This window comes from Bos indicus x Bos taurus, chromosome 12, assembly GCF_003369695.1.
Source record: "Bos indicus x Bos taurus breed Angus x Brahman F1 hybrid chromosome 12, Bos_hybrid_MaternalHap_v2.0, whole genome shotgun sequence".
Lineage (NCBI taxonomy): Eukaryota > Metazoa > Chordata > Mammalia > Artiodactyla > Bovidae > Bos > Bos indicus x Bos taurus.
In genome coordinates, this window is record NC_040087.1 from 28396075 (window position 1) to 28410371 (window position 14297).

At 36.4% G+C, this 14297-nt stretch overlaps 1 protein-coding gene across 2 annotated transcripts in view; it reads right to left on the reverse strand.

The window, feature by feature from the left end:
- Positions 1–14297, reverse strand: part of BRCA2 (BRCA2, DNA repair associated) — a 52639-nt gene extending 38342 nt beyond the window's left edge. The window contains exons 1-10 of one of the 2 annotated variants that reach the window (XM_027557452.1): positions 14020–14297; positions 13247–13348; positions 10792–11037; positions 6648–6756; positions 5976–6025; positions 5843–5883; positions 5524–5635; positions 4526–4575; positions 4163–4271; positions 391–1497 (exon numbers count right to left, since the gene is read on the reverse strand). In XM_027557452.1, the coding sequence (XP_027413253.1) occupies positions 391–1497; positions 4163–4271; positions 4526–4575; positions 5524–5635; positions 5843–5883; positions 5976–6025; positions 6648–6756; positions 10792–11037; positions 13247–13313 (1891 nt within the window). In that variant the 5' untranslated portion in view covers positions 13314–13348; positions 14020–14297. The remainder of the gene's footprint in view (positions 1–390; positions 1498–4162; positions 4272–4525; positions 4576–5523; positions 5636–5842; positions 5884–5975; positions 6026–6647; positions 6757–10791; positions 11038–13246; positions 13349–14019) is intronic. The other variant, XM_027557451.1, reaches the window with a different exon arrangement.

The window sequence follows — 14297 nt, forward strand, 5'->3', positions numbered from 1 at the left end:
AACAAATACTGAAAATTAGAGCAGGAATTAAGTAGCCAAGCTCTTGGTGTTTATCAATCACATGCTCTGTCTCAAGAGTTATGATTTTATATATATACATATATATGTGTATATATATATGTATATATATATATACACACACACACCATGCAAATTGATCCAACAAGTTCGAATGGAATGATTCTGAACACTGGTAATTAAAGGCCTAAACAACGTCTGATATGGAATATATAGATTTTTTTTTAAATGACAGAAGAAAGACCAAAAAAATTATAGAATGAAAGTAAGCAGTATGTTTTTAAAAAAGGTTAAAGATACACATGTTCAAATTAAAAATTTATCACCATCCATAAAACTATATACACTATTTACATACACACAAAGAGGTACCTGAATCAACATTTGTAAATGTATGTGGTGCCTCCAAAGGCTTTGCTTCAAATTGGGCTGAAGAGTTAGTTAGTTCTGATTCTTGGTCTTTCTGTATTTTCAGTCCTTGATAAGCTGTTTTATCATTTATAACATAAATAAACTTTTTTGTTTTCTTTTTCAAAGTGGATATTAAACCTGTGTTCTTCAAAGCTTCTGAAGTGTATTTGGTAGTGGCTGGCCAGCTCTCATTATCCCCTGAACTTGAACATACAGAATCCTCTTTCTGTGAGTAAATAGTTTGTATTTCTGATTCACTTTTAGAGTCTTCTGGTTCTTCTTTCAAGTTTGAATCAGTCACATTATTTGAGAAATCTTCTCTAAATATCTTTTCAGGAGATTCTCTTATCCTGAAGATAGATTTTTTGGTGTCCTGAAGTGGAGAAGAGTCAGTTAGTATTTGCTTTCCCACAGTAGTGGGATCTTCATGAGATTCAAGACACTGCCCTTCATCTGTCTTGTTTACCACTGTTTCCTTATTTAATATCTTCACTGTTTTTGATATGCTTGAAATATGTGGCAAAGAATTTTCTAAAGTAATGAAGTTGGTACACTCTTTCTCTGTCCCTATGAGGTCTTCTTCTGAATTAGTTTGGTCACAAGAGGAAATATGCAGTAGAGACGTTTTCTGCACCTGGGTTCCATTTAGACCCGAGAGTGTGAGCTGAGACCATTCAGAGACTGAAGATGGTAAAACTTCCCTGGAGATTATGTCAGTTCCATTCCCAACGGGCTTTTGCTTTATTACATTTGAATCTAATGGATCACTGTCATTTGGTTCTGTTTCAGATACAAATGAATGTTTACTTTCTGTCATTTCCTTTTTAGCTTCTTCACATTCATCTGTTTTTGTTTCATGGAAAATATTTTTCCTACTCTTGCCAGTTTTTCTTTTTTGTAGCTTTTTTGTTTTATATTTAGAAACACATACTGGCAAACTATCTTCTTCAGAGATACCTGCAACTGTTTCATGTACTTCATGTTCTAGGACATTTGGCATTGACTTTTCAAAATGGTCTTTGCAGCTATTTACTTTACCAAATGAATCCTCTAACATTTTCTCCAATCCTGTTAAAATTTAAAATATAAGTATTACTAACAACATTTTATAACACAACCATATAATTTATATTACCCTCAAACCTTTTTCATAGAAATAGTATAAACTAAATAATGCATAATTTAGCATTTGAAGAGCTATCCTGAATGCTAGCTATGTTTTGGGTAGGGAGACACCAACCTTGCCCTGTTCTTCTGGTCAAGACTGATTCCAGTGTACTCATAGCCTTTTATTCACACTCAATCTCTAATAACCTTTCTTTACCAGGTCTATACAATAAAGTTTACTCAATTTTACTATATAAACACAATTTAATATTAAAATTTATCAGATTGTAAGTTCCAAATTAATTTTGTGGCCCTACAACCAACAGTAAAATCTGATTTTATACAAACACACACATACAAGATACCCAATCCTACACATTTATACAGTTATACACACATACTAAGAACATGCAGTGATCAAGACCATCCCCAAGAAAAAGAAAAGCAAGAAAGCAAAATGGTTGTCTGAGGAGGCCTTACAAATCTGAGAAAAGAAGAGAAGCTAAAGGCAAATGAGAGAAGGAAAGATAAACCGATTTGAATGCAGAGTTCCAAAGAACAGCAAGAAGAGATAAGAAGGCCTTCCTCAGTGATCAATGCAACAAAATAGAGGAAAACAATAGAATGGGAAAGACTAGAGATCTCTTCAAGAAAATTAGAGATACAGAAGATAATAAGAAGAGGTGGCAACAATACTCAGAAGAACTATACAAAAAAGATCTTAATGACCCAGATAACCACCATGGTATGATCATTCACCTAGAGCCACACATCTTGAAGTGAGAAGTCAAGTGGTTCTAACGAAGCATCACTATGAACATGGCTACTGGAGGTAATGGAATTATAGCTGAGCTATTTCAAATCCTGAAAGATCATGCTGTTTAATTGCTGCACTCAATATGCAAGCAAATATGGATAACTCAGCACTGGCCACAGGACTGGAATGGACCAGTTTTCATTCCAATCCCAAAGAAAGGCAATGCCAAAGAATGTTCAAACTACTGCAGAATTGCACTCATCTCACACGCTAGCAAAATAATGCTCAAAATTCTCCAAGCCAGGATTCAATAGTTCATGAACTGAGAACTTCCAGATGTTCAAGATGGATTTAGAAAAGGCAGAGGAACCAGAGAACAAATTGCCAACATCCACTGGATCATCGAAAAAGAGAGTTCCAGAAAAATATCTACTTCTGCTTTATTGACTATGCCAAAGTCTTTGACTATGTGGATCACAAGAAACTATGGAAAATTCTGAAAAAGACGGGAATACCAGACCACCTTATTTGCCTCTGAGAAATCTCTATGCAGGTCAAGAAGCAACAGTTAGTAACTGGACATGGAATGACGGATTGGTTCCAAATTGGGAAAGGAGTACATCAAGGCTGTATACTGCCACTCTACTTATTTAACTTATATGCAGAGTACATCATGCAAAATGCCAGACTGAATGAAGCACAAGCTGGAATCAAGACTGCTGAGAAAAATATAAATAACCTCAGATACGCAGATGACTCCATCCTTATGGCAGAAAGATAAGAACTAAAGAGCCTCTTGATGAAAGTGAATGGGGAGAGTGAAAAAGTTGGCTTAAAACTCAACATTCAAAAAACTAAGAACATGGATGGCATCTGGGCCCATCACTTCATGGCAAATAGATGGGGAAACAGTGATAGACTTTATTTTCTTGGGCTCCAAAATCACCGCAGATGGTGACTGTAGCCATGAAATTAAAAGATGCTTGCTCCTTGGAAGAAAAGCTATGACAAACCTAGATAGCATATTAAAAAGCAGAGACGTTACTTGGCTGACAAAAGTCCGTTTAGTCAAAGCTATCATTTTTCCAATAGTCATGTATGGATGTGAGAGTTGGACTATAAAGAAAGCTGAGTGCAGAAGAATTGATGCTTTTGAACTGTGGTGTTGGAGAAGACTCTTGAGAGTCCCTTGGACTGGAAGGAGATCAAACTGGTCAATCGTAAAGAAAATCAGTCCTGAATATTCATTGGAAGGACTGATGCTGAAGCTGAAGCTTCAATACTTTGGCCACCTGATGTGAAGAACTGACTCATTGGAAAAGACGTTGATGCTGGGAAAGATTGAAGGCAGGAGGAGAAGGGGACAGAGGATGAGATGGCTGGATGGCATCACCAACTTGATGGACATGAGTTTGAGTAAGCTCTGGGAGTTGGTGATGGACAGGGAACCCTGTCATGCTGCAGTCCACGGCGTCACGAAGAGTTAGACACAACTGAGCGACTGAACTGAACTAAAGAATATGGAACATTCCAATAACCTGATTGAGTAACTTTTGGTGTATCTGCAACCATGCTTACTTCCTAATTAGAGATAAGGTCTTAACATTTTGTTAGAAAAATTCTAAGTCTTATTGTACATCTCTAAGTTTTGAGTTATGGATTTTGTTTTGGGGTCACAATAGCATCTTTGAATAGTATTGTCCTAGCATGATGTTTAAACATTTTAATCTAAATGAAGTTAGTTTCTGTTCTCAATACCTTTAGTAATAAAGAAAGGAGAAGTAACGTTTTTTCTCTTTAAGAAAAGATGAGCAATTATTTCAATGATGTCAGTTAAGAACAGTCATTCAATTAAACAGAAGGGCTTACCATGACTTTCAGCTTTTGTTTGATTTTTGTTGTCACTGTCTGGCCCAGAAGGGATAAACTTATTATTTTTCAGACTTTCATCATGGTTAGAAAAATATGTTTTCAAAATCTGCAAAAGTTATATTTTAAAATCACTAGTATAGAAATTGTCACTATGCACACAGTATATTCAACTTATTCTTAAATAGAGAGACAGTAGATTTTCATAGGAAGTCAAAGAAAATCACATATAGAAACAGGTTTAGAGACTTTCCTAAAGGCTTATAAAATCATAAATTAAAGAATGAAAAATTCAAGATAAATAATTTCTCAAGGCATTCAAAGCAACCACAACAGTTTAATCACTTTGTCATATTTACTTACAGCAGTAGTATCCCTAGGAAACACAGCTGCAGATGCTTCCTCATCTTGGACTGTAAAAAAAAAAAAAAAGAGTTCAATTTACCTATACTGTATTATACATCATACACTAAAATTAATGTAAAACTTCTGTATTTTTCAGTTAGACCTCAAAAGAAACATGCACTGTTGGGTTAAATAACACATTTAAAGCAAAATGAATTAATCCAAGTATAGTAATTAGAGAGGTCAATCAACACAGTGGATAAGTTATATTCACATTTCCTTAGTACCACTGATAAGCTGGTAAGAAACTATAGTTCAATGATTCTAACTTGAAGATAATACGGTCCACAAAGGCTTAGAGAATCAGATTAAGTTGTGAAATCATGATTTAAAAGCCAAAGCTTATAGATTTTAGTATTTATTTAGATAATACAGTTGAAAGGTATATCATGTTAAATACTTCTTACTTTTCAACATGCTTTAACCTATATTATTTCATATAAGCAATTAAAGAAGACAATTAAATGCCCAACTAAAGAGGAATCAAAATGTAATGTAGTTTTGCTAAAGTAAAAAAAATCCCAGTTTGTATATAAATAAATTTGATGCCTCTAAAATACTATTTGCTTCCCTGGTGGCTTGGATGGCAAAGAATCTGCCTACAAGGCAGGAGACCTGGGTTCGATTCCTGGGTTGGGAACATGGCAAACCACTCCAGTATTCTTGCCTGGAGAATCCCCATGGACAGAGGAGCCTGGTGAACTACAGTCCATGGTGTTTCAAAGAGTTGGACACAACCAAGTGACTAAATATGGCAAAATACTATTTGATTCACTTGAGATTTATCTCAATCAACACTACATAGAACAAAATTATTCTGAAATAGTAACATACCTAATGAAGATAGATTCTCTAATCTGGTTACTTATTATCTTTTCATAAAATGTTTTAACAGAAGCATTACAGGTGATAATTTATCAACACTGTCTTATATAATATACATTCACAGGTATTACCTATGAGCACAGTAGAACTAAGTGTTGGTGGTGTGGCCAAAGAACTTGACCAAGACATATCAGGATCCACCTCAGCTCCTAAACTTTCAGAAATACGTTTCGGTGTCTGACCCTGGAAATAAGAAAAATCATTTATTTCACAGAAGTGAACAGATGCTTGAGAATTTTTCTTTTCACTTATTTTTTTTCATGTATCACTTATTGAATGCCTATGTGAGTCAGCAGGTACATAATGGTAAGACTCAGAGCAAAATTATGACAGCATTGTCAAATTCTCAATTACTACATAGTACTACACAGTAAAAATAAAACTATTTACCTTTATGAGCTTTGGTGTATGAAATAAACTTCCACATACCACTGGGGATAAAACAAGAGACAAAATTACTAAGTTTTATATTTATTAGAATTAAGAGTATATGAAAAATAAAAGGCCCTGTTTTTAATCATACCTGACTTTTCTCTTTGTGGTGTTACATGTGTACATCGCAGAACAACAGGACTAAAAGGAAACAAAACAAATCCCTCAATTATTCAAAGAGAATGAAAATAGCAAAAAGAAAAAAATACTAATCTTATTTTAAAAAAGGAATCCCAGTCATATCAATTAGAATTATACTAGTTTGTAATATTCATAGATTACTTTTTTAAAAAGGAACTATCTCATGAAGAATTAAGTAACTACTAAGTTATGTTTAAAATCCCTATTGAAAGTAATGTATAAAGTAATCACAAATTTTAGGTGCTAGGAATCGTATATTTTGAATTTAAAAATTATATAAAGTGAATCTATGACAGCATCAAACTCTCTGCACAGATTCAGAGTATACAAATTATTTTAAACTGGATATTTCAAAGACATTGCTTTTCATCATTTATTTTTGTTACATAAAAATTCCACAGATACACAGAAAAACAGTGAATTAAATGTTATAAGAAAAACAGAGTAAATGTTTCTAATGTAAAAATTATTGTACTCAAGGATTCAATCTAAAAGGAAATTATTTTAAAATAGAAGATCCTCTACCAGGCTCTAAGGCAAAATATTACAATGATGATTAGATTCATCTCTGTAAAAAAATATCACATATACGAAAATGTTTAATACAATCGCTTCATCATACCTTTCACTAAGAGAGGAATTTGGAGGTGGGCTGATAACATCATTTGCTTGATTGATTTTAGCCTTCACCCTGCAACAACTTTTATGTTTACTGTTGGCAATATCCTTTCCTGAAACATACAATAATGCAGTGAGGATGTATATGTTCTGGATTGTGAATTTTTATTCTGTAGAAGTATTTAAAAACAAGTCTCATCTATACTGGAAGGAGAATATATGCGGAATTCAGTTTGAAGTGAATTCCTTTCCAAAAAGTGATGTCTCAAAGGATGTCTGACTCCATTCAACATTTATGTATATAAATGCATAGAACACTTTGAATATGGTTCAAGATCGGTGGTTTCCAGGGGTCTAGGGGCAAGGAAGGGTGAATAGGTAGAACATAGGGGATTTTCAGGGCAGTGAAACTATTCTGTATATACTGTAATGGTGAGTACATGACATTACACATTTGCCGAAGTTCAAAGAACTATACAAAAAAATGAACCCTAATGTAAACACAGGATTTTATTTAACAAAAGGTATCAATACTGGCTCAGCAATAAAAAGAAAACACAAAAGAATAGAAACTGTAAGAAATAAAAAGCAAAAAAAAAAAAGAAAAAAGAACCGGGCAAAACAAAGTTCACATCCTAATATTTTCCAAATAACCTGAGAATCTCATAAATAAGCAAAATGATGGTTAAAATAAACTCATGTGATTTTATGCAAAAGGAAAGACTTATGAGAAGAAGAAATAGCAAACTTCCTCATGGAATTTAATGGATAATTTTTAAAAAATATTTTAGATATTAGAAGTGAACTAAGTAGGTGAAAAATAGCTTAAGTCTTACATATCAATACTGAATTTAAAGTAAACTTAAAAGCAAAAGGTCTTGAGACTAGTCAACAGAATTATTAATGTACTATAAGCTTAAAAAAGTTAATGCTTCTGTTGTGAGTCCACAGCAGCCTTATTAATTCATTCCTATCCTTCCCTGGTTCTAGAAAGACCAATCCCAGCAGATTACAATTAGAAAATAAACCACCAATTCTAGGTATGTCTTTCAAGGTTCAGTTGATTCATTATACGCCATTTTACAGAGGTTTTCCTGACCACACTAAGACAGATGGCTGTTTCCTTTGCTATGCCTACAACACAGCGCTTTGTACATGCTCCTATTATAACATACACCAACCAGCATATTTGTATATTTTCTCCTATACAGGACTGAGGTCCAGAGGTCAAAGGCCATCTTATTCAGTTTGTATCCTTAATGCCAAGCAAGCTACTAGGCACAAAGTAAGCACAGGATGTTTGCTGAATGGATGATTCCCTTTCTCAAAGGGATGATTTCCACATTTCATTTGTTTCACATTCCCTGAGGCTCTATCCTAGCCCTCATCATGATCAGTTTTCTCACCAGATGTGATGACTTTTTCACTTTTCAAACAGAGTTGATTCCTACAGCTTTCCTACCTGTATTCTTTCTTTAGCTTCAGACTTATATCCTCCAAAAGTTCTTAGGACATCAACACCTTCACATCCCAGTACTATCTAAAATTGCAGTCCAAACCTAACTTTTTTTCAAACCTCTTCCCTCTCAAACCGGCTTTTCCCCCAGAGCTTACAATTTCTACGAACGTCACCACTATGTTCTCAGTCATGCCCTGGACCTATGATTTGATTCTTTCTTATGAATTCTCTATATTGAGGTTACTGCAGGGTCCCCTATTTCTACCTTCCATATCCACTTTCACGACCATTATTCTAACTCGGGCACTTGCCTCCCATCACCTGGAACATTATATATATGTCTGCTAATTGATATCAGTCCTGGGTGTTCATTGGAAGGACTGATGCTAAAGTTGAAACTCCAGTACTTTGGCCACCTTATGTGAAGAGTTGACTCACTGGAAAAGACCCTGATGCTGGGAGGGATTGGGGGCAGGAGGAGAAGGGGATGACAGAGGATGAGATGGCTGGATGGCATCACTGACTCGATGGACATAAGTCTGAGTGAACTCCGGGAGTTGGTGATGGGTAGGGAGGCCTGACGTGCTGCGATTCATGGGGTCGCAAAGAATCGGACACGACTGAGCGCCTGAACTGAACTGAACTGAATTGATCTCCCTGCCTGCAGTCTTGTCTATGAGTCGCCAATTAGTTTAAAATGTACCATCATAACCTCTTATTTCCAGAGATTTTAATTTAACAGATTCAGATAAGTGCTTGGAATTGTCTTTTTCAATCAGCACTTCAGGAGAGTCTAATGGTCCAGGCATCACATTTTGAAAAGCACATCTCCAAAGACAGCTGCCAAATCTTTAGGCTTTCTAAACAAGATATTCATTTATTCTACAAATACTTACTGAACACCTACTATGTATGCCATTAGGTATGCAATAACATGTTAAGAAAATCTTTGCCCGTTACCTATACCCCCTTTCATGTGTACGCTTCCTAATACCATGAGTTTCCTCTTTCATAGCACTTATAGGACAATTGCTTAAGTAAGATTCCTTCACTAGAAGCTAAATAAGTGAAACAGAGAATACTTCCTAGAAGCTAGGAAGTATACTTCCTAGAGAGATGAGTCAAGATCTGAAAGATGAGTGTCAATTAGCTAGGCAAAAGCTTAAAAAGTAAGTACTAGGCAGTGGTAACAATATGTAAAGAGCCACAGAGCATCAGTTCAGTTCAGTTGCTCAGTCGTGTCCGACAATTTGCGACCCCATGAATTGCAGCACGCCAGGCCTCCCTGTAGTTCCAAAAAAACAAAATTCAGTATCACTGAATGGTAAACTGAGCGTGTCTAAGAAGGAAATTACGGCAAGATGAGGCAAGCATTAATGAGAGAACAAATTATAAAGGACCATGTAGATCGTATTAAAGAGTCTGGATTTTATCATGAGGGCAAAAGGAGGTAATCATAGGTTTGAAGCAGGAAGTAGCATGATTAAATTTACATTTGTTTTCTCTGTTCAACAACTTATCAAATAAATTTAATTTCTTTAGCCCAGCATGCAATGTCTGCCACCGATCTGCCTTTTTTTTTTAAGCCTCAAGTTGTTTACTAGTCCTTTTCAAACATGTAACACTCCAGTCTGAATTACTTGATATTAACTTCACAAACTACATATTCTTCCTCATGTTCTTTCTATGCCTAGAACATGCCCACTCTACTCCATCTTCAAATTTCTGAATCTCACTTATTCTTCAAGGTTTAATTCAGTTGAATTATTTCCTTAACTGCCCTCAGTACTATTTATGCTTTCTTTCTTAATTCTCATTATACTTTTTGTACTTTTCTTCTGACATGTACCACATTCAACCTTAAACTGTACATAATCTGTATACTGTTAGCTCCTCTTACTAGAGAGTAATACTCCAAAGAAAGAGTATGTTATTTCAATCAAGCAAGTGATAAATATATAATCTTCTTATATGATAAGTTGGAGAAGGCAATGGCAGCCCACTCCAGTACTCTTGCCTGGCAAATCCCATGGACAGAGGAGCCTGGTAGGCTGCAGTCCATGGGTTCGCGAAGAGGCGGACACGACTGAGCGACTTCACTCTCACTTTTCACTTTCATGCATTGGAGGAGGAAATGGCAACCCACTCCAGTGTTCTTGCCTGGAGAATCCCAGGGATGGGGGAGCCTGGTGGGCTGCCATCTCTGGGGTCACACGGAGTCGGACACGACTGAAGCGACTTAGTAGCAGCAGCAGCAGCATATGATAAGTTGTAAACACCTGGCATACAGGCCAGAGAAAGTGCTACCAAATCAAAAGACATTATAACTATTGTTAAAAAAAAAAACAACTCTGTCCTCTGTGACAGCCTGCAAAAATACAGTTTAGTTCAACATCAAAACAAGCCCTAGGTTTTTCTATATAGGAAAGATATAATTTATCAAGTCTCAGTGGGTAGGATATATTAATCAAAGGAAGGACAAAAAGGAACATTTATCAAGGACCTACATTATTTTCTTTAATCAAAACCTAGGTAGTATTTTAATCATTTCCACTTTTCGGGTGAGAAAAGTGGCCAGAGATCAATGTGACCAACCTGATGTAGTTAACAACAGAGTTGGGATTTTTAGCACAGGTTTGTCTGAAGTACTGGGTCATATTTTCCTAGTCAACTACATCACATTACTTACCTGAATCCAATCTGAATTTATGTAATTCCTTTAAAGGAGATTGGTACAGTGGCAGAGTTAGACTTTGCTCTTTGAATATTACAGGAGTTGAAGCCAACTGATGATAAGGTTTCCTTTGTGGTGTTTTAAATGGGTTTGTTTCATTACTGCTGATTTTATATTCTGATTCTTCTAAAGGTTCAGAATTACAGAGTGGAGCTTCTGAAGAAAGTTCTTCAAACCAATTAAGGCTTATTGGTCCTAAATCTGTAAGGAAAATAAAAATCGTGACACAATAAAACCCATCAGCCAGTGAAGATTATGATACAGAAAAGGATGCTTGAGATTTTGACTGTGAATTACATTTGCTGCTGCTAAGTTGCTTCAGTCGTGTCCGACTCTGTGCGATCCCATGGACTGCAGCCTACCAGGCTCTTCCGTCCATGGGATTTTCCAGGCAAGAGTACTGGAGTGGGTTGCCATTGCCTTTTCCGGTGAATTACATTTAAGGCATACTAATTAACACATTATTAACTGGAGGATTTTTGCAGAAGCTAACACCAGTGATTTGTTATACAAGTAAATACTGAAGCTTCCCTGGTCAGTAACGTTTATGTAACAAAGACGTATTAATACTTATTTGGTCAATAATGAGTTCAACAAGTTCATTAGTCTGTTCTTTTATGAATCTGTAGGAAGGTAGAACAGAAACTTCTTACAAGATTACTAGCTATATTAGTTCTTCTAAAGTTTTCTTTTATATTCATGATTCAGAAATAAAAATCATCCACAATAAGAATGCAACCCACAGATACTACATAAATGGCTGTGACAAATCTACAGGTACACAAGACATATAAACTCACAAATCAAGTGGAATAGATTCTCTGCTAGAGAACAAAATGTCTCTTATGTTCTGTACTTAAAGTAGTGGTTCTCAAAATGTGGCCTGTGGACCACTTAGGGGGAGGTTCCCCAAGACCCTTTCAAGGTATCTGTAAGGTCAAAACTGTTTTCATATTAGACATCATTTGCCTTTTTCCCAATGTTGACATTTATAGCAGTGGTGGGTAAAATTGGAGACAGCTTTGCCTGAATCATGGCAGTGGCCACAAACTGTACTAGGAGTTACTATATTTTTCATCACCATGAACTTGTTACAAAAAATCAAAAAAGCAAGTTTAACTTAAAGTGTCCTTAGTGACAAAATGGAAAGCACACATAAAAGCATTTCTGCATAACTGAAGTACAATAGTTATTCGGAAAAAGCACTCATGTGATGAGTTGTGAGTTGAATTAGCACTTTTCATGGAAAGCCCTTTTTGCTAGAAAGAATGACAAGTTATTGTGAATTGGGTATTTGGTGGACATTTTCTTGAAATGAATTAAGTGAGTCTGTTACTGCAGGGAAAACAACAGTTTGCTGCCAAAGATAAAATGTGAGTTTTCAAAGGAGAATTAGAACTTTGTTCTCTGTGAGCTTGACATCTTCCCAACCTGAAAAGACTTTTCTGATGAGATCAGTGAAGTAACCAATGTGATTTTTTAATAATGTCTAATGGAATGTGTCAATATTTGGGATATTTGTGTAATTCAGAACATCAGTATTTTTCAAATAATCAAACCATGGATGATGTCACAACATGGGTAAAAGATTTATTCAGGAGCAAGAAAGACTAATTGAATTTAATGTAAAAAGAGTATAAAAAATTCATTACATGGTTTCCCACATTGCAACTTTTAAGAAACTCCCACTTAAGTTTGGTATAATACCAAAGAAAACTACCCACAATAAAGTGAAAACAGTTAATTAAAAACACTCCTTTTTCTAACTACATTTTCTGTGTAAGGTATGGTTTTCTTCATATACCTCTATCAAAACATATTGTAAAGAATTAAATGCAATTCTTTGAGAATGAGCATGAGAATCCAGCTATCTTCTATTGAGCTAGATAGTAAAGAGAACTGCAAAATTTTAAAGTAATGTCACTCTTCACATTTTTCTTGGAAAAGTTATTTTTCATAAACATATTATTCATGTTAATATGCAATGAGTTTATTTTTGTTATTAACTTAATGTTCTTAAAAGTTCTTAGTTTTAATTTCTAATATGGTAACCTAGACAAAAGCTCTCAGTCCTCAATCATTTTAAGAGTGTAAGGCGAACTGAGACCAAAAAGTTGGGACAACTTCTGCTATTATGTTACTAATGCTTCTGACTTGCTAGAAAGTCTCTGCTTTAAAAACAGTTCTACTCATCAAGGGGCCAGTTTCCTCTTTATCCACCACAGGTTCTACACCGATCATTTGGTTAACTGTAAATGATTACTTTTCTGATTTATGACTTCATAAAGCACAGTTTATGGTGTAAACAAAAACGTGAAGCACTGGATTCTTTTCAACAAGCATGCATAATTACATTTTTCTGAAAACATTTTTCTCAAACGATCAATTCGTATAAAAAATCTGTTAATACCTGCTTTGTTGCATCGCGCCTTAAAAATGTCAAAAAAAGTTGGCCTCTCTTTGCATCCAATCGGCATTTTTATCTACACTATTGCTTCAGAGTTTGGTGAGTCTGCAAAAGAGAACACCAAAATACACTTCACACAGATGCAGTCCTTGCTAAATGAGTCTGAGGTAAAACCGGAAGCGGTAAACCTGCCTGAAGCTACATTGTTTATTTTAAAACAAGAATCGAACTCACCGCGGGGAATTAAGTATTCTGTATTTGTGCAGTCCAATAGAGCAGCCATTAGCCACATGACTCATCTCAACTGTGGCAAGTCTGCTCAAGAACAGAATTTTTAATTATTATTTAATCTTCATTAACTAGTCACGTGTGGCCAGTGGCTGCGCAGTTAGCAGAGGGCTATTAGATAAACACCGGGTAACAATTCCCAATCAGTAAATTTTCGTTAACAAAGCAACTACCTGGGGACTAAGCGATGAGGCAGATACAATGTGCCACAGACTATGAAACATTTTCCAAAACAGCAATGTTCCGGTAAAGTAACTTCATCGTGATTCCAATGAAGGAAATTTCAGCCTGGGACATGTGGGCTGAGCGGAGCCCGAAGCTGGGCCACGGACTTCCCGGGACGGGGCGGGGGGGCTGGAGCCTCCGATCGAGGAGCTGGTCCCTTCTCCCTGTTGGTGCGGGGCTCGGTTCCCACCCGAACACCGGAGGCGCTCCCCGCCGCCTGAGACCGCGGAAGGCTGCCCATTTCCACCCCTGCCAACACTAACCGCCTTCAGAGGTGAAGCTGGTTTATTTTTTTTGGCCAGAGGAGTCTGACAAAACGCGCCGGCACTCAGATAAGAAACCGGATCCCTCACGCTCCTTCGCGGAGACCCACCGCCCGAGACAGCAAACTTCAGCAGCCGCACCTCCGCCCACCGGGTTTCAGATTCTCGCGCCAAAAGCCTGCTCTCGGGATATGTCACGCGATGACGCCATGACGCAGCACGCAGCGTATACGCCCACCGGAATCAGAGTCTGGCTGCGCCGTAAGTGCTGCCGCTTG